Source organism: Schistocerca nitens, chromosome 2, assembly GCF_023898315.1.
Source record: "Schistocerca nitens isolate TAMUIC-IGC-003100 chromosome 2, iqSchNite1.1, whole genome shotgun sequence".
Lineage (NCBI taxonomy): Eukaryota > Metazoa > Arthropoda > Insecta > Orthoptera > Acrididae > Schistocerca > Schistocerca nitens.
In genome coordinates this window covers 753,045,480-753,069,838 of record NC_064615.1, presented here as the reverse complement: position 1 = coordinate 753,069,838, position 24,359 = coordinate 753,045,480, and the positions used below count along the sequence as shown (strand labels likewise).

The window sequence follows — 24,359 nt, the reverse complement described above, 5'->3', positions numbered from 1 at the left end:
CTCCACAAATACTGACCTTCATCTCAGATAGCTAAAACATATACCCGTATAGTAATAGTGCATACACGATAAGGCATTTGAAATGTCTTGTATGAATAATGCTGTCAAATAAGTTATAATGAGCTGAACTTTTTTGTGCAGTCACATGCTACTCAAAAGGTCTTTTGGCATCAGAAGGTGAAATAAGTATGTGACACCTTCAATAAAAATACATGGTGCAGCAAATTAAAATTGAGTTTCTTACAGGCAAGAGAATGACATCTACTATCTCAGCCTTCTGAGTTCCTTACACTTTAAGGAAAAATTCACGAGACCAGCTGTATTCACAGTAAATCAATATCAATGCTTAAAACTTAATTAAGTAGAATGAACATCTGGTCTTCTGTGTGTTCAGAAATCGTACAACTGACAACATGTTTCTGATGTGTAGTAAAACACATTATCCCTCAGCACCTGATATCATCAGTGAAGTTATGTTAACCTCTTCAGATATGGGTCTTCACTGGAAATTTACTTGTCTTAATTTGTTGTGTAGCCTTTAAAGACTAATAAAATTTAATTTCTATCCTATATATCCAGAAAGCAAAAATAAAAGCCTGGAGAAATAAACTAGCTGTTATTAAGCAGAGAGAACAAAGAAACATTGAGAGATAATTACAGAAAATATATATCTTGAAAGGGTAGTTGACAAAGGAAGGAAGGTATATGAATTTCAGCAGCAAAAGCTGAGACATATACCAATACATACTCCTATTTTAGTCATAACTGTGTCTTCAAGAGTTTTTCATTCATGTGCTAGTGCAAGATATGCTACTTACCAGAGTTCCAACAAATGGTGCTTGCTGGAGAAAGATTCGTGAAACTGTCACACAAGTGAAAACACCTTGTGCCTTGCGTGCAGGTGTGAACTGATTTCCTGAGGCCACTGTTAAGATTGTGAGAGAACAGGCTATAGCAATTCTTCCCATCATAGCCAGAAACAACAGGTATGGGTACCACTGTTGTAAATCTGCAATTACAAATGTTGCGTAAGCCTACATAACAGAACGAGTAACTACACAATTTTCTAAGAGCTGTTAGTGAATTGTATGACAGCCACCATCCTTCTAATTAATCTATATAACGCTCATGGCACACCATTAAATCAAGCTGAGCAAGTCTTGAGAGATACAGAATGAGAATCTATTATAAAAGTTGTAACATGTTAACACAAACATTTAATTATGATCCTTCTTATTAATAAAATATTTCATTTCATTGAGACATAAATAACCAACCAATAGTTCAATGACTTTTGCACTATAGAAATAATTATTCTTTTCGTCATTTTTGTCTTGATGCAGACGTTAACATTTTTGCCGCCAAATGAAGGTGTGACAATGACCGTTCTGACAGATGAACACTGTCAACAAATTACATGTTTTCAAAACTAGAGATGCCTTGAAAGCAGAGGAAAGCATATATGTTCTCTTGATGGCAATCCAAAGAGCCTATAGTGATGGAAGAGTGTAAATGACAGGTGGGTGGCGCGGTAGATGATGATTGCTGGTTGCATCATGGAATAATTATTATTATTACGAAGGAATTCTTATCCCTGTTATTCTTTGATTTACTTTAGTTGTTTGCTAGTTGGTTATGTGAATAATTACTTACCTCTTTCTTTTATTCTGTACTATTATTCCTGCTAAGGTGATGAGCTGGTGAAGTAAGGAAAGAAAATTTATAAGAGAATGTGCCTTTTTTCTCCAAGGTGAAAGCAGAAGGAGATACACAAGAGGCATAAACCAATGTAAATGAAGCCCTACGTATACCACTACATCAAACCACTGCAGAGATGGTCCAGACAGAAAGACATCTGGTAAATAATGTGGCCCACATCAAACTGCTACACTTTTGGCCAAGCTGACCACTACTTTACACATGTTTAATGTATTTTTCAGCAGCACAGTGTGAGTACAATGAAAGTAGATTTATCATCACCATGGCACATGTAGATGGAACAGTTATAGAAGAAGTAGAACATGTGTTATCACAGCAATGCTACATGGCTCTAAAGGAAATGCTGATACATCAATATACTCGTCACTGAAACTTCGGCTTCAGAATGGCAATAGATCATCATATCAACTGATGCAGGGTCTGCACACTTCAGCAGCACCTGACAGGTTCAGCAAATGGATACACAAATTAAAACAAAAAGCAATGACAGTGCATTCAGCTATCTCTGGCATGAATACCCAGAGATCACAAAGCCATTTAATATGGAAAAAAGATGAACACACTAAATCGTGCACCACATCAACACAACACCCAGACAACTGGTAGCAGCCAGACTGAAAAGACAGAACCAAAAGTTACGAGCAGCACAAGCTGGTTTTGAAGAACTAATCATAACAGTTATTGTAACCCATTCCAACAGTCCTTATATTTCACCATTAAACATGGTATGTACGAAAGATGGGTTTGGGTGGCTATGTGGTGACCACAGGGCACTTAACGCACCTACAGTTCCCAATAGCTAATGTCACAGATTTTGACAGCACTATTGCGCAGGGAAAAGAATTCAGCATAACAAATTGTGTGAAAGCATATATACAAATGCATATACAGAAAACCACAGTAATTACACCCTTCAGCTTGTTCCAGTATAATTTCATGCCATTTGAGTTAAGGAACTTAGTGATAACATGGGGAAGATTTATCTAAGGGGTATTGCATGATTTTTCATTTCTCTTCAGCTACATGGATGACGTACTTGTTTTCTTGGTGTCAAAGAAAGAACAAGGTCACATTTAAACCTACTCTTTCAACAGCTGCAGGAGTATGGAATAGTACCATTCCAGATAGGAACAAAGTGCAATTCCTTGGATGCGCAGATTCTGAAAAAGGAGTGTTGCCACTTCCAAATTGAGAAGAAACAATACAAAATATATGACTATCAACAACATTCAAAGAATTACATAGATTTCTCAGAATAGTCAGTTACTAGCGACAGCAGCTACCACATGCAGCACAGCAACAAGAACCTCTTAATGCATTACTCACTGGCAAGTAGTCATCAGTAAACTGAAAATACTGTGGATGCCAGCAGGTGAAAAGGCTTTTAATACAATCAAATCGTGTTTAGCATAGGCTGCAACTCTAGCACACCCTTTCACCCAGGCTCATATAGCTCTCGTGGTAGATGCGAGCCAGATGGCAATTGGGGTGGCGCTGCAACAAAGGATAGGCAGACATTGGCTGCACTGGCTTCGTTACGTGTTTAGAGAGCAATAAATTGCAAAATAGGGACAATTTTTGTGGCTATCAAACATTTTTGTTCCACAGTGGAAAGCAGGCATTTTATAGTTTTACTGATCATAAGCCACTTACATGTTTGTTTCAATGGACCACAGTTCTCTGAGACAATGTAGACAGGTGAAATTCATTCCTCAATTTGTGACTGACTTGTCACATTTTAGGGGCACAAAACATAATGGCAGATTATCTATCATGAAACTGTGCTACCTTAAGTACAATTCTGTGGGAAGAAATAGCTGACATACAAGAAGATGATATGGAGCTGCAAGACCTATGAGAAAATAAACTCAAGGCTTTACAGCTACAATGCAAGTTGGGGTCTTACAGTGATATCAGAATTGGTGTGATTCATCAAGAGGTCAACACCAACCATTTATTGCAACAGAGTTTACAAGGAGCATTTTTGAGAACTTGCATAGGTTGACATGCCCAGGTATTAGAGCAACTGCAAAGCTAGTGGTAAACAAAGTCATATGGCCAGGCATAAAAAATATTGCAGAAATTGGGTACGAGCAAGCTTAGGATGTCAACATAACAAAATCAGCTGATATACCCTTCCACCAATTTCACTGTTTCCAACACCAACTAATAGATTCATGGCACATTCATGTGGATTTAGTAGGGCTGCTACAGGGTGACAATCATTGACCTATATGAAAAAAATTTGAATTAGTTACCAACTACGATGTACACACACTTTATTCAACATGTCACTGCAGATGATCGGATTTAAGTTATGACGTTCGATATGCCTGCCATCATTGGCGATAATGTGGTGCAGATGAACACCAAAATTCTGCATGATCTGCTGAAGTGTTAAAACAACAATGCTGTTGATGATCTCCTGAATGTCCGTTTTCAGCTCAGCAATGGTTTTGGGGTTACTGTTGTACACCCTGTCTTTAATATAGGCCTACAAAAAGGAGTTGCATGTGTTCAGATCTGGAGAACATGGCAGCTAATTGAGGCCCATGCCAGTGGTCTCTGGGTATCTAAAAGAGCCAGAATGTTGTCCCCAAAGTGCTCCTCCAGAACATCAAACACTCTCCTGCTTCGATGGGGTCAAGCTCCATCTTGCATGAACCACATCTTGATGAAATTAGAGTCACCCTCAGGGGATGAAATCACCTTCCATAGCCTTTACGTTTCATGCAGTAATACCCCTGCCATCAAGGAATATTGTATTGATTATTCCATGACTGTACATTGCACACCACAGTCACCCGTTGAGGGTGAAGAGACTTTTCGATCATGAAATGCAGATTCTCAGCCCCCCAAATTCACCATTTTTGCTTACTGACAAACCCAGCCAATTGAAAATGGGCTTCATCGCTAAACCAAACCATACTACTTCCCATCATGCCTATGGCCATCTATGCAGTCTGAACATCTGAATGCAAACCATTCAGTAGTTATGATGATTTTGTTTCATATAGTTCCATAACTGTCACCCTGTACCTTCTTCTAATGGACAAAGGTACATGGTGATAATGGCATATTGTTTGACAAGATGGTGGGAAGCAGCCTCATAGCAGACATCTTGGCAAGTACAATGGGGAAAGTATTGGTACATGAATGATTTGCACATTTCGGAATTCCACACTCAATCATGGCAGTAGAGGTCACCAATTCAAATCACAACTGTTCATGGAAGTAATGAATATTTGTGGATGCGTCCATCTATATACAATCAGTTACCATCCAGCACATAACAGAATGGTGGAAAGGTTCACAAGACATTAAAGTCAGTGCTTATGGGCTACAAGACAATGTGGACTGAGGTGTGACCTCTCATACTGTTAGACTTGCACACAGCAATGAAGGAAGACATACTAAGTTCACCAGCACAATTGATGTATTGAGAAGGGTTGCGAGTTCCTGGAGAACTAATTACACCAGTGCCACCCTCAGCTGCACAAGAGCCAAGAACTGAATTTGTTAGGCATCTTGAGCACATGAGACAGTTACAAGCAGTGGCAGCCATCAGACATAGGGATGGAAGGGTTTTTCTCCATAAGGACTTACAAACATGCCCTTCATCTGATTGTGTGATGAAACCATGATACGACCACCACCACAGTTGCCTTATATGGATACTTATAAAGTTTTGACAAAAGGAAGCAATACCTTTACATTACACATAAATGGGAAGCAAGAGACAGTAACAACTGAATGGTTGAAACCATGTTACAATTACAGCGACGAATTGCCAAGAGCAACAATTGGAAGATACAGTCATACGGGAGATAAAACCTCAGAACAAGAAGAAGACATTCCGGTGCAGAAACCACAGGCTTTCGTCACCATAATGAGCTGTCATATCAAGCACCAGTACCCTAATATACCTGGAGCACTAGGTTTAAAGAAATGTGCAATGGATGAGTGTAAATGACAAGTGGGTGATGCAGTAGAAGATGATTGATAGCTTCAGTATGGAATTATTATTATGATGGAGCTTTCGCCCTTATTATTCTTTGATTTATTTTGGTTGTTTGTTGGTTGGGTACTTGAATAAAGTGCAAAAATATTATTTACATGTTTCTTTAATTCACTTCTGTTATTCCCAATAAAGCCTATTGATAGATGCAACACTCATAGAGTAAACAGTTCAACATTAGAACAGTTGCACTGGTCACTGTGTACATAAATATGCTGATTCATTAATAAGGAACAAGGTTACAAATTATGGACATATCAAAAGCAATTGGTAATAGTAATTTTATTCTGACATGAATGCATTTGATTTGTCTGAAATTTAGTCAGCAAGGCAGTGTCAAAATTAGGTAGTAGAAGTCTTGCAATGGGATCAGAATTCAGTGGTAGGGTGCTAAAATAAATAAATAAAAATAAAAAGAATAAAATATTACTAAATTTTGAAATAATTATAAGTTGATTTTTTTTCTCTTAACAATGCACTTCTCTTACTTTACCAGGGAAAAACTCAAAGTGTCAACTGAGAAACAGACATAAGCTGTCTCGTTGGTATAATAATAGTTCAAGAATATGCCAAAGTCAAAAACAAATTTCAGTTTTACAGTGTCCATTCCTAGTATTACAGCCACAAATTACACTTAAATGACATTACAAATCACAAATTATGCCCCTGAATTTGGGCCATAATGCAGCAGTAAGCATCGCTTTGATTCTTATATTGTGATACTTAAGAATTCTCTTTCTCAAGAAGAGTCCCTCCAGTAGCTCGCAGTATTGATGACATAACAATGGTGAAGTTGGAGAGTTTATCTTACATTAATGACAAACTACCCAAAAACTAATTATTATTAAAATATCATTCTGTACAATAAAGGAACAACCTGTCACAAACCATATACATGAACAAACTGTTGTCATGCATATGAAATATCTCATGTCTGCTTTCAGCACAGTTACCTAAGAACTGCATTAGGAGTGTTTCTGTATGAAATACATGCAGTTTTGTGTTGAAATACATTGTTAGTGGTGTTCTCCCTGAGGCAGTTAAGGTGATTAAATATCTAGGCATAACACTGCAAAACAATATGAAATTGAGCAAGTTCCTGAGGTCAGTTGTAGGGAAGGCGAATGGTCAACTGAGCTTTATTGAGAGAATTTTAGCAACACACAGCTCATCCATAAAGGAGACTGTGTAAAAACCACTTCTGCAACTCTCTCGTTAAGTATTGATATAGCGTTTGGTATTCGAACCGGGTCGAATTAAAAGAAACCATTGCAACAGTTCTGAAGTGTGCTGCTGGATGTGTTACTAGTATGTTCAGTCAACATGTGTTATGGAGGTGCTGCATGAACTCAAATGAGAATCCCTGGAGGGAAGATGATTTTTTTTTTGTGAAACATTATTAAGAAAGTATAAAGAACCAGTATTTATGACAGATGGCAGAACACTCCTACTGCCACCACAATACATCTCGCAGGAGGACTGCAAAGACAAGATAACAGAGACCAGGACTCACGTTGCAGCATATTGACAGTATTTTTCTCTTGCTCCATTTGTGAATGGACCAGGAAAGGGAATGACTAACAGTGGTACAAGGAACCCCTCTGCCATACACTACACAGTGGCTTGTAGAGCCTGTATGAAGTAGATGTAGAAAATGTTTATGTTATACAAAGTATTTTGTTGTTGTTGTGGTCTTCAGTCCTGAGACTGGTTTGATGCAGCTCTCCATGCTACTCTATCCTGTGCAAGCTTCTTCATCTCCCAGTACCTACTGTAACCTACATCCTTCTGAATCTGCTTAGTGTATGCATCTCTTGGTCTCCCCCTACGATTTTTACCCTCCACGCTGCCCTCCAATACTAAATTGGTGATCCCTTGATGCCTCAGAACATGTCCTACCAACCGATCCCTTCTTCTGGTCAAGTTGTGCCACAAACTCCTCTTCTCCCCAATCCTATTCAGTACCTCCTCATTAGTTATGTGATGTACCCATCTAATCTTCAGCATTCTTCTGTAGCACCACATTTCGAAAGCTTCAATTCTCTTCTTGTCCAAACTATTTATCGTCCATGTTTCACTTCCATACATGGCTACACTCCATACAAATACTTTCAGAAATGACTTCCTGACACTTAAATCTATACTCGATGTTAACAAATTTCTCTTCTTCTGAAACGCTTTCCTTGCCATTGCCAGTCTACATTTTATATCCTCTCTGCTTCGACCATCATCAGTTATTTTGCTCCCCAAATAGCAAAACTCCTTTACTACTTTAAGTGTCTCATTTCCTAATCTAATACCCTCAACATCACCCGACTTAATTTGACTACATTCCATTATCCTCGTTTTGCTTTTGTTGATGTTCAACTTATATCCTCCCTTCAAGACACCATCCATTCCATTCAACTGCTCTTCCAAGTCCTTTGCTGTCTCTGACAGAATTACAATGTCATCGGCGAACCTCAAAGTTTTTATTTCTTCTCCATGGATTTTAATACCTACTCCGAATTTTTCTTTTGTTTCCTTTACTGCTTGCTCAATATACAGATTGAATAACATCGGGGAGAGGCTACAACCCTGTCTTACTCCCTTCCCAACCACTGCTTCCCTTTCATGTCCCTCGACTCTTATAACTGCCATCTGGTTTCTGTACAAATTGTAAATAGCCTTTCGCTCCCTGTATTTTACCCCTGCCACCTTTAGAATTTGAAAGAGAGTATTCCAGTCAACATTGTCAAAAGCTTTCTCTAAGTCTACAAATGCTAGAAACGTAGGTTTGCCTTTCCTTAATCTTTCTTCTAAGATAAGTCGTAAGGTCAGTATTGCCTCACATGTTCCAGTATTTCTACGGAATCCAAACTGATCTTCCCCGAGGTCGGCTTCTACTAGTTTTTCCATTCGTCTGTAAAGAATTCGTGATAGTATTTTGCAGCTGTGGCTTATTAAACTGATTGTTCGGTAATTCTCACATCTGTCAACACCTGCTTTCTTTGGGATTGGAATTATTATATTCTTCTTGAAGTCTGAGGGTATTTCGCCTGTTTCATACATCTTGCTCACCAGATGGTAGAGTTTTGTCAGGACTGGCTCTCCCAAGGCCGTCAGTAGTTCCAATGGAATGTTGTCTACTCCGGGGGCCTTGATCGACTCAGGTCTTTCAGTGCTCTGTCAAACTCTTCACGCGGTATCGTATCTCCCATTTCATCTTCATCTACATCCCCTTCCATTTCCATAATATTGTCCTCAAGTACATCGCCCATGTATAGACCCTCTATATACTCCTTCCACCTTTCTGCTTTCCCTTCTTTGCTTAGAACTGGGTTTCCATCTGAGCTCTTGATGTTCATACAAGTGGTTCTCTTATCTCCAAAGGTTTCTTTAATTTTCCTGTAGGCAGTATCTATCTTACCCCTAGTGAGACAAGCCTCTACATCCTTACTTTTGTCCTCTAGCCATGCCTGCTTAGCCATTTTGCACTTCCTGTCGATCTCATTTTTGAGACGTTTGTATTCCTTTTTGCCTGCTTCATTTACTGCATTTTTATATTTTCTCCTTTCATCAATTAAATTCAGTATTTCTTCTGTTACCCAAGGATTTCTACTAGCCCTCATCTTTTTACCTACTTGATCCTCTGCTGCCTTCACTACTTCATCCCTCAAAGCTACCCATTCTTCTTCTACTGTATTTCTTTCCCCCATTCCTGTCAATTGTTCCCTTATGCTCTTCCTGAAACTCTGTACAACCTCTGGTTCTTTCAGTTTATCCAGGTCCCATCTCCTTAAATTCCCACCTTTTTGCAGTTTCTTCAGTTTCAATCTGCAGTTCATAACCAATAGATTGTGGTCAGAATCCACATCTGCTCCTGGAAATGTCTTACAATTTAAAACCTGGTTCCTAAATCTCTGTCTTACCATTATATAATCTATCTGATACCTTTTAGTATCTCCAGGATTCTTCCAGGTATACAACCTTCTATCATGATTCTTAAACCAAGTGTTAGCTATGATTAAGTTGTGCTCTGTGCAAAATTCTACCAGGCGGCTTCCTCTTTCATTTCTTAGCCCCAATCCATATTCACCTACTACGTTTCCTTCTCTCCCTTTTCCTACACTCGAATTCCAGTCACCCATGACTATTAAATTTTCGTCTCCCTTCACTATCTGAATAATTTCTTTTATTTCATCATACATTTCTTCAATTTCTTTGTCATCTGCAGAGCTAGTTGGCATATAAACTTGTACTACTGTAGTAGGTGTGGGCTTCGTATCTATCTTGGCCACAATAATGCGTTCACTAAGCTGTTTGTTGTAGCTTACCCGCGTTCCTATTTTCCTATTCATTATTAAACCTACTCCTGCATTACCCCTATTTGACTTTGTGTTTATAACCCTGTAGTCACCTGACCAGAAGTCTTGTTCCTCCTGCCACCGAACTTCACTAATTCCCACTATATCTAACTTTAACCTATCCATTTCCCTTTTCAAATTTTCTAACCTACCTGCCCTATTAAGGGACCTGACATTCCACACTCCGATCCGTAGAACGCCAGTTTTCTTTCTCCTGATAACGACATCCTCTTGAGTAGTCCCCGCCCGGAGATCCGAATGGGGGACTATTTTACCTCCGGAATATTTTACCCAAGAGGACGCCACCATCATTCAGTCATACAGTAAAGCTGCATGCCCTCGGGAAAAATTACGGCCGTAGTTTCCCCTTGCTTTCAGCCATTCGCAGTACCAGCACAGCAAGGCCGTTTTGGTTATTGTTACAAGGCCAGATCAGTCAATCATCCAGACTGTTGCCCTTGCAACTACTGAAAAGGCTGTATTTTATTACATGCTAATCCTGTTGAGCAAATCTCCTGTGACAAACAGGATAACATATATATTACACAATATAGAGTCTTAAGTGCTTCTTCTATTCAACAATGTGAATGACAGTAATGTGGGTTATCTAACTTCCAGACAATCACCTATTCACTTTCCACCTAATAAATATGGTTTCCGTATTAATGGCAAAGGTTACCAGTTAATGTAGAGGCAACTTCTTTTAATACCTATGGCTAGCTACTTCCTAATATATTGATTATATTTCAAGTTGATGGTTGCAAAGTTCTAAACAATTTCAGGACGCAACCTCTGATACATGAAGATGTACAGTCTCCATAACATCTTTTATGTAGTAGTGTCTTTTGAACATTTGTCTGTATGTCAGTTTTTGGCTTTTTTGGAAGTTATTCCAATTTATTCTTGAATAACACTGTAGAGAGGACCCAGGTAAGGATACTCCAGTTCAAGTGGCAGACCAAGAATCTGTAACAGAATACTTTTATTGCTTACCAGCAATACACAGAACATGTATGCATACAACAAAGGCTCAGGACAAACTGACTAAAGATAGTACTGCAGCATTACTGAGCCATTAATCAGAAAGTTTTCTGTATGTTAGCTGGTGCAATCAGTGCTGGGTCACTACAGAAGCATCCTCCCCCGGGTTGTGTCCCCCACCCCTCCCCTTTCCTGCTCAACCCTGTAGTACAGTGCACTGGGAAACCAGCTGTTGCACAGCTGGCTGCCTGAGCAGAGCATGGCTGACCATTGCTTGGCACATTAAATGGACTGAGTAGTCACAGTTGCTACTGTTCAGTAGTAGTAATATTGTGTGAGGTGAGAGGGGAAGTCAGTGTGGTTGCCCATAATGGGACTGCCGATCAACATTGATGTGGGGGGTGGGGAGGAGCCACGACTGGTGGAGGCAGCAAAATTGTGGCTACAAGCATATCCTGTTCCATTTGCAAGTGCTGAGGCTGTGGTTGTTTCTCAGCAGCTGTGGCCACACTGATTCCTTCTGCCAACAACCAAAAAGATACGGAGTCTGGATTGCAGAAGTTTGTACGGGTGAAAGTATATTCCGGGAGGTGTTCCTTAATTGCTCCGCCATTCACCATGCTATCCTTCCACAGTGAGAAGGCTACTGATGAGTCTAGCTGAGAGCTCTTCAGGTTGAAATTGTTGCATGTCTACTCATACTATAACTCCATCATCAACCTGATTGATGAGAGTAATGTCGACCAAGCTGTCAATGATATTTACCATCATGTTAGAGGCATCCTACAGCTTTCATGCAGGCTTGAGTGTATTGATGGTAACAGCCATCTGTTTCCCCTCAAGTGAGGCATCAAAGTCCCTTAGGGCTTAATGGACGAAGATTTTATGTGAGCTGTGTGCCATGTATCATGAGACTAGTGATGTGCCACTTTAACTTATGGACGAACAGAAGTAGTTCCTTCTCTGTTGATAGAGGTACAGCTCTGTGAAGTCTGCTGGCAGTTAGTGGTTTTCCATAAAGCATTTCTACCAGAGACATGCTGAGGTCTTCTTTATACACTGAATGCATGTCTAAGAGAGTGCATGGTAGGGGTTCTGTCCTTTTCTCTCCATGAAACATGATGGCTCTTTTTACTATGTGGTGCCAAATCTGGGAAGATTTCACTATATGGTGCCAAATCCGGGAAGAGATGATAAAGCCTTAGGAAGGCAGCTCCCACTACAGGGTTCCTTGATGTTGGCAATGAAAAACTGCCGAGTAAACATGTTTTCTAAACCCTGGTCCATGGTTCAACATGTGGTTCTGTGTGCTGAAATAATACAAGTGAATCATTTGCTACACAGATTTGGAAGGTGGATAAAGTTTCTTCCACTGGCAGTAGCTAACATGGCATGGCACTCACTTCAGATCCAGAATCAACAAGAAAGTATTGGTTTCGAGTGTGATCCAGGATGTAGAGTCTACTGCTGTTGCATAGGGATGGTGTACAGCTTGACTGGCTGACATTTGGAGAAGGTGGACGGCTTGTAGTAGTGCAACAATCCAGAGCGCCTGTTGTGGATTGTTCTTTCCATTTGGGAGATGGCAAAGTGCTGTGCAGTTGTGTGCTGTATCACTGAAATGTGTATTAAACCACTGTTTGTTTTGACTGGCTGGAGGTTTCTACCGGGCAGGGTGTGGGTGACGTCTTCGTTGACAACGTATACGCTCACTCGGTTCTGCTCGACTGTGCACTACAAATTGTCATGGCTTGGTCCATGGCCAAAGTGCAGCTTGTCATTATTGTTTGCTGAATTAACATTACTGTTTGCTGAATTAATGTACTGATGATGTAACATAGCCAGGTGACTGCTTGCAAAAATCAGTTTCCTTTCTGACTCATGCTCATGAGAGCTCATTGCTTGTTTGTAATAAGGCGGTACCTTCCCTACCCACATTGTCCACAATGTGCAATCTGGCATGAGGGTGATGTTGATTAATGTTCGAAGGTGTTTTCAGGGTTGAGAGGGCATTTTGGTGGCTAAACATTAATCATAAACAACTCAGCATAATTGCTATTCTGGGGTTCTGCTGAGGCCTTGGAGGAGCAGTGTGTGGTATTTGCTGGTAGTTAGGGGCAAAACAAACAATGTTGCTAATAATGCCAAGATGCTCACCTAGATGGCTAAGTAATATGATGAACTTGGAGCTGTCTTCAGAAATGCCGTGGTTGCACTGTCTTCAGAAATGCCGTGGTTGCACAGAATACACTCGGCAATAGTGAACCACAAAGCTAGTTATTTAAAGTGGAAAGATGGTAGTTTTAATACATTAAATCAAATCGATTTAAATTTCCAGTTATTTTATTTGGCCAAACAGTGTTGGTACCTTCATAAGAAGGTGGTTAAATAAGAAAATGTATGTCAAGAAACATTTTGATACAGACAGTTAATGTGGGACTGATCTCCTGTAAGTGGTTTTATGTTTTACTAGTATATGACAACATACAAACAAGTATTTTACATTTGGATTGCACTCACCAGAAAATGACTGTGATTGTTTTGCTTCAGATGTTATACGGGCATTTACGTTAGCATTACACCATTATTATCTATGCATAACATGCAATGTTGACCCCCGTTTAGTAGATTCTTGTTTACAATTACCTGGCATTTATATTTTGTACCCTAGTTTATATTAATACAGTGTGCAAATGTTCTCTCATTTTATTCCTTAATTTAATTTTAACTTTGATGTTACTCCCTGAACAGTTTGGCTTTGTTACTGAAGACAATACTTACACCACCCCTTTCGTTATGTATTTCACACAGTTACCATTGTTGTCTTTACACAGAGGCCTGAAGGTGGCACAATGTAGCACTGAAACTGGTTGCTCAAAGTAAAATACAACTGGAAATTTAGACAGCCAACACCAAAGCTAGTCAGACAGCAACGATGGAAGAGCTCTCGTTGGCCTGCCATGACACAGAAGGGCATCCCGTGGATAGACTCCATATGGCAGTGCAAATGGGTTTGGCAGAATCATACAGGGTGCTGCAGACACGATAGAATTGAGGAAAATTCCACTGTGTCTATCTGTGACAGTTTTTTGAACAGCAAAAAAGTTGTATTTGTTACCGAAGTCACTCAGAAGATCGGTAGACATTACACATTGTTTGGATACTTGAGAGTGTTGTCAATACCACTGGCACTTTTTAAGAAAGTGTCTTTTTCACATTTTACAAAAGACATAGGTTTTTCCTGTTGATGCAAAGCACTAAACCGAGCACTATGTAAGTCACTATCTGTTACTCATACTTCTTCAGCAAAAAAGTTTCATTGTTGTTGTTGTGTACAAGATGAGACAATAAACACAGGACAATCTATAGTAGGTGCTGATGTTTGTCACAGTATCACCAATTGTGGAGAGGACCCAGGTGAGGACACTCCAGGGAAAATAACTGAAGCTGTAAGTGTGTAATAGACAACTTTATTGCTTGACAGCAATACATAAAATGTGAGTGACGCTACAAAGGCTCAGAACGAACTAATTCCAAAGACAGTCCTGCAGCACTGCTGCACTACTGACCAGAGAGTTTTCGGTGTGTTAGCTGATGCAATAGCTGTTGAGTTGCTACAATGCATTTCATCTCACCATCTTTTTGTGCATCTGTCTCCCTTCAAAATTACTTAAGACCATGTATCCCATGTAGATTTTCCTATTTATTAGTCCCAAGGAATTTTATCATATTGTGTGTTAAGATGAAAAGGGTAAGCACAGGTTATCTTTCTTGCTCATATTTGATATATTACATTACATTAATGATGTGGAATATGTCAGTGTGGCATAAAGTTTCTTTACACCATTTTTGTTCCAATTACTGCAGCATATCTAAAAATTTATCTACTAAGTGGAATGAGTTGACATGCAGAAATTCTTTCAATTTTTTTAGTACTGGTTGGCTATCGATCAGACTTTTAATGCTATTTGGTAAATGACTGGCGTAATTCACCCCTTTCTGTGCCAAAGTCAGATTTAATCCAGGATATTGTTCATCCTTTCTTCTAGTGCTGTAGCTATGCACTTTGCTATTATTTTTGAACTGACATTGGCTATTAATAAGAAATTTCCTAAATGAATATATGTGTTGTGAAGGTACTGTGGATATCCCCAGTTCCTAAAATGAATGTCTGCAAGGTGACCTAGGGTGGGCACCAGCTATTATTCTGATCACATGCTTTTGTGCATTGAATATTTTTTCTCTTAATGATGAGTTACTCCAAAATAGAGTGCCATGTGAAAGCAGTGAATGAAAATACGGATAGCCGGCTAATTTACTGGTATGTCTAGCACCAAAATTCACATTACCCCTAATAGCATAAGTAGCTGAACTCAAACGTTTCAGCACACCGTCAATGTGTTTCTTCCAATTCAATTTCTCATCAATGCACACACTCAGAAATTCTGAAGATTCTGCCTTAGTAACAGATTTCTGTTGCCAATATTAATCAATGGTGTTATGCCATTTACTGTACAACATTGTGTATACTGTGATATCTCAAAATTTAATGAGAGTCCATTTGCCAAGAACCACTTAATAATTTTCCAGAAGACATTATTTACAATTTTCTCCGCTAATGATTGTCTGTTGGGTGTGATTACTGTACTTGTACAATCATCAAAATGAACTAGCTTCATGAATATAGAGTGGCAAGTCGTTAATGTATGGCGAGAACAATGAGAGACCCAAGACTGAACCCTGTGGGATATTGTTCTTGATACCTCCCCAGTTAGAGAATTCTGCTGCTTTTTGGAGACTATTTGCATTGTTAATGCCAACCTTCTGCATTCTTCCAGTTAAATAACCATTAAACTGTTTTTACACTGTCCCACTTATATCACAACACTTAAACTTATCTAGAAGAATGTCATGATTCATGCAGTCAAAAGTCTTTGAGAGATCACAAAAAGCCCCAGTGGCTGATTTTCAGTTATTCAGAGCATTTAGTATTTGATTACTGAGAGCACATATAGCATTTTCTGCTAAAAAGCCATTCTGAAAACCAAATTCACATTTTGTTAATACTTCTTTTTTATGAATATGTGAAGCTACTCTTGAATAAATTAGTTTTTCAACAGTTTTGGATAAAGCTGTTAGAAGTGAGACAGGCAGCATTGTTAGCATCAGACCTATACCCCTTTTTATGCGATGGTTTAACAATAGCATACAGTATTTCAGTCTATCCGGAAAATGCCCTGTTTCAGTGAGCAGCTACATATATGGCTGAAACTCCTATTTATCTGTTGGGAACAAGGTTTTACTACTTTGTTGGAAATGCCATAAATTTCATGTGAGTTTTTACTTTGGAGTGAATTTATTAGGAGAGGTGGGATGAAAGCAAAGAACTATGAAATCATATCCACTGGGAATCGATAAACAAGAAACTATGTTTTAATAAGGAATCCAAACATACAACACAGATGATATGAAATGTCTTCACACTTACCGTTCATGATGTAAATACTACAGTAACAGCAAATAAGAGTATATTATCAACAACTGTTGGTAGACTGCTATTTTGATGGCCCAAAGGACTGAAGCTGAAGAACAGTAGATTGTTACTGGTCTATGACTGGCCAGTGGAGTTCTATCCCTTGGATTTTAGTGCCTTCCATTTACAGAAATGTAAATAAAGGAAAGTGTTTGCTCAAGAAGCTATGATTAAGTATATGAATGTAAAGTTTGTTATTGAATCAATCATGAATGCTTTGCACTAACTGCTGGTATACAAATGCTTGAAAGCCTTTTTGTGATACATAAGCATCTTGAATGTGTCATTGCATGACCATGGCAAACAAAAACTTGTTCAGACGCTAACAAGTCATGCAAAATGACTTAAGTGTTTTGTACCATGCTCCTCTGGTGCAATCTGGTGAAACTTCTTAATATGAGACTGCAACATCTGAGAAAAGTCTGTTGCTTCAACGAAATAGTTTCATGTATCAGAGAAAATTCTTTGGACTGATATAATTCTTCTGATAAACAAGTTCATCAGTTGTTACAATGATGCTATATTTGAAATTGGTTCCAAAACTGAATAATATAAATTTGTTCAAAAACTGAATAATATAATCAGCAAATTACCTGTATGTCAATCATGGTCATTAGATAGCATCTGAGATTAGCTTATTTGCTGATGTTGTAGACACTGTCTTTGCAGTAGAAGGCAGTTATTAAAATCCAGTCCTAGTTATACCAAGGAAAGAACTTTGAATATGTTCCTTGTAGACAACACTGATGAGCTTCCTCTCCAAATTCTTGTTGATATTAGCAAAAATTTTCATACAAATATTGTGATTGTTACCTACTTACGAAGAGACTATCATTACAAGCAATGACAGGCTCACTTCTCTTGGTAACCAGCTATTTGCTTATGCAGACATGGCTGTAACACTTGTGAAGGGATACATTTCTATAAAGTGGTCCACCGTCATTGTAAGAACATTTAATTCTCTAGTACACATCATAATACTCTCTTGTGTTTTGGTTATCATAATACTCATTTTGGTTAGTAACTGTGATGGCTATATTATTTTCGTAATGTCATCATAATGACCTGCTCTCCTTGAGGTGGACTAGTAACTGTAACATTCACTTGTGCACAGATGTGTAGTGAACATGTTACAAACTTCAGTAGCCATTTGTTCATTTAGACTTATGACTACATGGTTTTACTTCACTTCCTACATCATCAGTACTAATGTGGGCCAAAACAAAGTAGCTCTCTAATTGTACAAACCATAGTATATGTACCATGCCTGATTTCTGCGGTGGTCCTTTTACGGCATTAGGACTATCAAATTTATCATTAATGTGTCAGCATTTATTGTGCTCTGTCTCCAGTTCTACAACTTAATGTTCATCAATGTTATGAATTAGTTTATGAGTGTTGACAGCACTTTTCATACACTCTCTCACACATTTTCTGTTGGTATGTCAGAGTGTGTTATTAAGAAATGAGACATGACTGAAACATCATTTAACTGGTGCAACTGCAAGGAAAGTAGTAATCACACAATTTTAATATTACAGCATAGTTTTAATATGACTGTTTTACAGTATCGGTAGTGAACAATTAGCATCCTCATTACCTTCTGGTAAGGCCCATGTCAAAAAGCAACACAGTCCACCGGCTATATTAATGATTCCCAGTGACAGCCATATCCTAGACTTCCTTAATAGAATTATAAGTGCTGTGAGCGCTCCTGCAACTTCAGCTACACCTAAAACAATGAAAAATGACTACTAAGTCAACACATTCAAGAATGAAACATAATAAAGAATAAACTAATTTTTGAAATAATATAATTAAAGTAAAGAAACACAAGACAATAAATACTCATTGCTACTCTTCTAGAAAATAATCTGAAATATGTATGTAGTGGATGACTTCACACAACATTAAATAATTGTACCAAAAGGAATATTCTCTTGACAAAATTGAAAAAAAATAAAACGGGATGGAACGGCTGGTAGGTATTTACTTTGAGGAGGCAATATTCCAAATACTGACAACAGACAGGTGTAAAAGTAGGAAAAATTACATCTTGTTTTTGAAACTATTAGGTCCTTCCTCAGAAAGGATCTCCATTGGAGAAATGGGACAAAGGACAAGTCCCTCAGATCTCATGTTGAGAGGGACCCACCCGTTGTGAATATGTCCTCCAGAAGGTAAGTACTACTGAGCCATTGTGTTTCCTAGTAATTTATCACATAAAATAAACACTTTTATCTGGTAAAAATTCCAAATAAGGAAAAAAATAAATAAACCCATTGGCTGTTACATACAGATGTTTGAATGCATAAACAAAAATGTAGAAATATTAGTAAATTCTTTGTAAATCAGGATATAAAGCACTTGCATGTAAGTCAGTACTGAGAAGTGTAATACTTGTGATTGTTATAGAACACAGATTTTTGGTGGGTGACCGGGAATTTTTCATGAAAAACATTGATGGTTTGTTGTGCTACTTATCATGCAGAAAGAAAGGATTATTAATTTGTTATGATTTTAATGTAAACTTCTTGAATGACTATAACTGGAAATGTGATCGAGCATTGGTGTTAGTCATTTATAATTTAGTATCAATTATAAATTTCCATACCAGGAGCAGTACACTTATAGATAATGTGTTAATACATCAAGAGCTGAAGTTAAAGAAGCATGTGCCTATCCTCTTAATATTGTCCCTATGATATGTGATGTTAACAGTCACTTACAAAATGCATCATTAATTCAGGGTATTTTTCAAGACAGATTAAAATATTCCATTGTTACATCTGCCTCTAAGAAGAGTGACTCCAGGGATGTCAATTTGCAAAATTTTTGGTAAGATAATGTACTGCAGTCTTGTCAAAGACGTGCTTAGTAATGGGATAATTAGCTAATGGCAGTTGGATTTCAAAACCGCCACTCTACCAAAACAGTTATTAATACATATACTGAGTGCTACAAAATATCACCAGCTGGGATCTTCAGTGAATTATCGAATTAGGTTGTGGCAATCAAAACATTGCATTAGAGAAGTAAACTTTTCACAGACTACGTAGTTCATCACCTGCTTGGTTTAGTTCTAATGCAAGAAACAGAATGCAGAATGTTACATTGGATATTCTAGTAATAGAAAGGACACCACATAATCTGCACTGGGAGAAATTACAGTGGGAGTCCCACATTGACTCTCTACTATTATTGATTTATGTTAATTATCAGCCATTTTATTTGAATCAGGAGGCAGAATTAGCCCTGTTTGTGGATGATGTAAGCATTGTTGTGAGACTGAAAAAAGGAGCATCCACAGAGAAAATAGCAAATGATGATTTTATGAAAGTCACTGAATGGTTTTGGACAAATAGGCTCATCTTAAACTTTGGAAAAAGAAAAAGGATAGAAACAGACATTCAAACATCTCATCCCGCTTTCTACCATCAAAACTATCCCACCTACCACTAACCTGGTATACCAGCAATAAATGATAAAGAGAGTAGAAAGTTCTAAGTTCTCAAGTTTGAATATTGGTGAAAACTTAAAGCAGGAAAAACTGTATGGTAGACCTGCTAAAATTTTTGGCTTCAGGTACTTTTGCTATAAGAATAATTGCCAACTGTGGGGATACAGAAGTCAGTAAGTTAACTTGCAGACATAGTGGGGTGTCAGTGAAATGGAAAGAAGGCAAGGGTTTCTGGTCAGGTGAGTATAAGGTAATATCAACAGCAGCAGAAAATGTACAATGGAGTAAGATTCATTATGAATAGGAAGGTAAAGGAGAGTGTGAATTACTGTGAACAGTTCAGTTTGTTCTCATCAGAATCAACAGCAAACCACAATGATAGTTCAGGTATACATGCCAACGTTGTAGGTTGAAGGTGAAGGGACAGAGAAAGTATATGAGGATATCAAATGGGTTATTCAGTATGAAGGGAGATTAAATTCTAATAGTCAAGGGGGATTGGAATGTTGTTGTAGGGGAAGGAGTAGAAGAAAGGGTTATGGGAGAGTATGGGCTTGGTACTAGGAATGAGAGAGGAGAAAGACTAATTGAGTTCTGCAATAAATTTCAGGTAGTAATAGTGATGATGTTCGGTTTGTGGGGCTCTCAACTGCATGGTCATCAGTGTCCATATAAAGCCCCAATTCTTACACAGTCCAATTTTTATACAGTCCAAATTAGCCATGGTCATGAATGATGACGATGGTGAAATGATGAGGACAACTCAAACACCCAGTCCCCAGGCAGAGAAAAATCCCCAACTCGGCCGGGAATTGAACCCGGGACCCCATGAAGTTGTAATAATGAATACTCTGTTCAAGAATCACAAGAGGAGGACGTATACTTGGAAAATGTTGTGAGACACAGGAAGATTCCAGTTAAGTTACATCATGGTCAGGTGGAGATTATGAAATCAGATGCGAGATTGTAAGGCATTCCCCAGGAGCAGATATATCACAATATAGTAGTGATGAAGAGTAGGCTGATGCTTCAGAGACTAGTCAGGAAGATCTATGGGCAAAGAAGTGGAATATGGAAGTACTAAGGAATGAAGAGATAAGCTTGAAGGTCTCTAAGGCTCTAGATACTGCGACAAAGAATAGCTTGGGAGACAGTTTGGATGAAGAGGAATGGAGATCTCTAAGAAGGGAAATTACAGAAGTTGGAGGGGAAAAACATGGTTTCAAAGAAGGTAACTGCAAAGAAACCACATGTAAGAAATACTTCAGTTGATCAATGGAAGAAGAAAGTACAAAAATGTTAAGGGAAATTCAGAAGTACAGAAATACAAGCCACTTAGGAATCAAACAGAAAGGAAGTGCAGAGAAGCTAAGGCGAAATAGCTGCATAAAAAGTGGAAGAAATTGTAAAATGAAATGATTGTCAGAAGGACTGACTCAACATATAAAAAACTCAAAACTATCTTCGGTGAAATGAAAATCAGGTTGGTAACATTAAGAACATAGTGGGAATTACATTATTAAATGCAGAGGAGAAAGCGGATGGGTGGAAAGAATGCAGTGAAGGTCACTATGTGGGGGAAGACTTATCTGATGATGACATTATAGAAGAAGAAATAGTAGTTGATATAGAAGAGCTAGGGATCCATAATTAGAATCAGAATTTAAAAAAAAGGTTTGGAAGACTTAAAATCAAGTGAGGCAGGAGGAATAGATAACATTCATCAGAATTTCTAAAGTCATTGGTGGAAGTGGCAGTGAAGCGACTATTCAGATTGGTTTGCAGAATGTATGAGTTTGGTATATACCATATGACTTTTGGGAAACAACATCATGCACACAGTTCCAAGGACTGCAAGAGCCGATAAGTGTGAGAATTATCACACAATTACTGACAAAAATAATGTACAGAAGAATGGAAAAGGAAATTTACGATGTGTCACATGATGATCAGCTTGGCTTTAGAAAAAGTAAAGGCACTAGATAGCCAGTTCTGACATTGTGGTTGATAATGTAAGCAAGACTAAAGAAAAATCAAGCCAGGCTCATAGGATTTGCTGACCTGGAAAAAGCATTTGAGTATGTCAAATGGTGCAAGATGTTCGGAATTCTTAGAAAAACAGGGGTAAGCTATAGGAACAGACAGTTAATACATAATATGCATAAGAGCCATGAGGGAACAATAAGACTGGAAGACCAGGAATAAGACAAGGATGTAGTATTTCACCCCTACTGTTCAATCTATACATCAAAAAGGCAATTATGGGAATAAAAGAGAAGTTTTGGAGTGGAATTAAAAATCCAAGTTGAAGGATATCAATGATACAATTTGCTGATGACTTTGCTTTCCACAGTGAGAGTGAAGAAGAATTACGGAACCTGCTGAATGGAATGAACACACTAATGAGTACAGAATATGGATTAAGAGTCAATCAAAAAAGGCAAAAGTAAAGAGAAGTAACAGGAACAAGAACAGTGAGAAACTTAACATCAGGATTGGTGATCACAAAGTAGATGAAGGTAAGGAATTCTGCTATATAGGCAGCTTTTTAACCTACAATGGATGGAGGAAGGACATCAAAAGCACTGGCAATTAGGTCATTCCTGGCTAAGAGAAGTGAATGGGTATGAAACATAGGCATTAATTTGAGGAAACAATTTCTGAGAATATGTTTGGAGCACAGCAATGTATGGTAGTGAAACATGAATTGTGGGAAAAACCAAACAGAAGAGAATCAAAGCATTTGAGACGTGAAAATTAGATGGACTGTTAAGTTAAGGAACAAAGAGGTTTCCCAAGAATTGGTGAGGAAAGAATTATATGGAATACACTGACAAGAAGAAGGGTCAGGATAATAAGACATCTGTTAAGACATCATGGAATAACTTCCATGGTACTAGAGAGAGTTGTAGAGGGTAAAAACTGTAGAGGAAGCCAGAGACTGAAATAAAACCAGCAAGTAATTAAGAACATAGGTTGCAAATTTTACTCTGAGATAAAGAGTTTGGCACAGGAGAGGAATTTGTGACACCAAATCAGTCAGAAGACTGATGAAAACAACAACAACAACAAAAACAACAAAAATATTCATTCACTGATGTCTTATGAGATAATATTCTGGGGTAATCCCGCACTTAAGCAAAAAGTATTCATTGCAGACAAAAGAATAACTAGTATTGTGTGTGAGTTTCACACTTGTATACCTTTCAGGCATATCTTTAACCATCTGGCAATATTAACCACAGCTACACAGTACAAATATTCATTTATGGACTTTGTTATCCACAATTTCATCTGTGTTTGAGAGTAACAGCTGCTCACAAGTACAACACTAGAAGGAAAAAGAGATTTGCGTTATGCATTAAATCTGTCACACCTGTCTACAAGAAGGGCAACAGAAATGATCCACAAAACTACAGTCCAACATCCTTCAAATCCATTTCTAGTACAATCTTAGAACATATTCTGAGCTCAGACATAATAATCATCTCATCAGAATGAACTCTTCCAACCAACACAGATTTCAAAAATGTAGATCATATGAAACTAGACTTGCACTTTTCTCACATGACAAACTGAAAACCATGGATCAGGGCAGTCAAAACCATGTATCAAGGCAGTCACATAGATGCCATAGTTATCAAACTCTGAAAAGCTTATTATCAAAAGCACAATCATATGGGGTATTAGGCAATATTTATGACTGTATTGAGGATATTTTGGTAGGGAGGATGCAGCATGTTATCTGGGATGGAGAATCATTAACATCTGTAGAAATAACTTCAGGTGTACCCCATGGAAGTTCATTGGGTCTCTTGTTGTTCATGTTGTACATTAATGACCTTGTGAGCAATATTAGTAACCATAGACTTTCTGCAGTTGATGCAGTTATCTACAATGAAGTACAGCTGCACGAATATTCAGTCAGACCTTGATAAGATTTCAAAGTGGTGCAAATTTCGGAATCTTGCTTTGATGCTCATAAATGTAAAATTGTGCACTTCACAAAATGAAAAATCATGCTATCCTATGAATGTAATATCAGTGAGTCACAGCTGTAATCAGTAAACTCTTCGAGTACTTGAGGGTATCACCAAGTAGGGATATGAAAGAGGATGATCACCTAAGCTCAGTCTTGTGTAAAGCAGGTAGCAGATTTTGGTTTATTGGTAGAATACTAGCAAAATGCAATCATTCTACAAATAAGATAGCTTACAAATCACTGATTCAACCCATCATAGAATATTGCTCAAGTGTGTGGGAGCCATCCAAGATAGGACTAGAACAGGATGTTGAACTTAT

At 38.2% G+C, this 24,359-nt stretch overlaps 1 protein-coding gene across 3 annotated transcripts in view; it reads right to left on the bottom strand.

Annotated features, from left to right (window-relative positions):
• LOC126236979 (organic cation transporter protein-like) overlaps nt 1–24,359 on the bottom strand; it is a 306,544-nt gene that overhangs the window by 17,862 nt on the left and 264,323 nt on the right. For all 3 annotated transcript variants that reach the window (XM_049946697.1, XM_049946698.1, XM_049946699.1), the window contains 2 exons: nt 18,198–18,329; nt 819–1,009 (listed from right to left, as the gene is read on the bottom strand). In XM_049946697.1, coding sequence (XP_049802654.1) covers nt 819–1,009; nt 18,198–18,329 — 323 coding nt within the window. The remainder of the gene's footprint in view (nt 1–818; nt 1,010–18,197; nt 18,330–24,359) is intronic.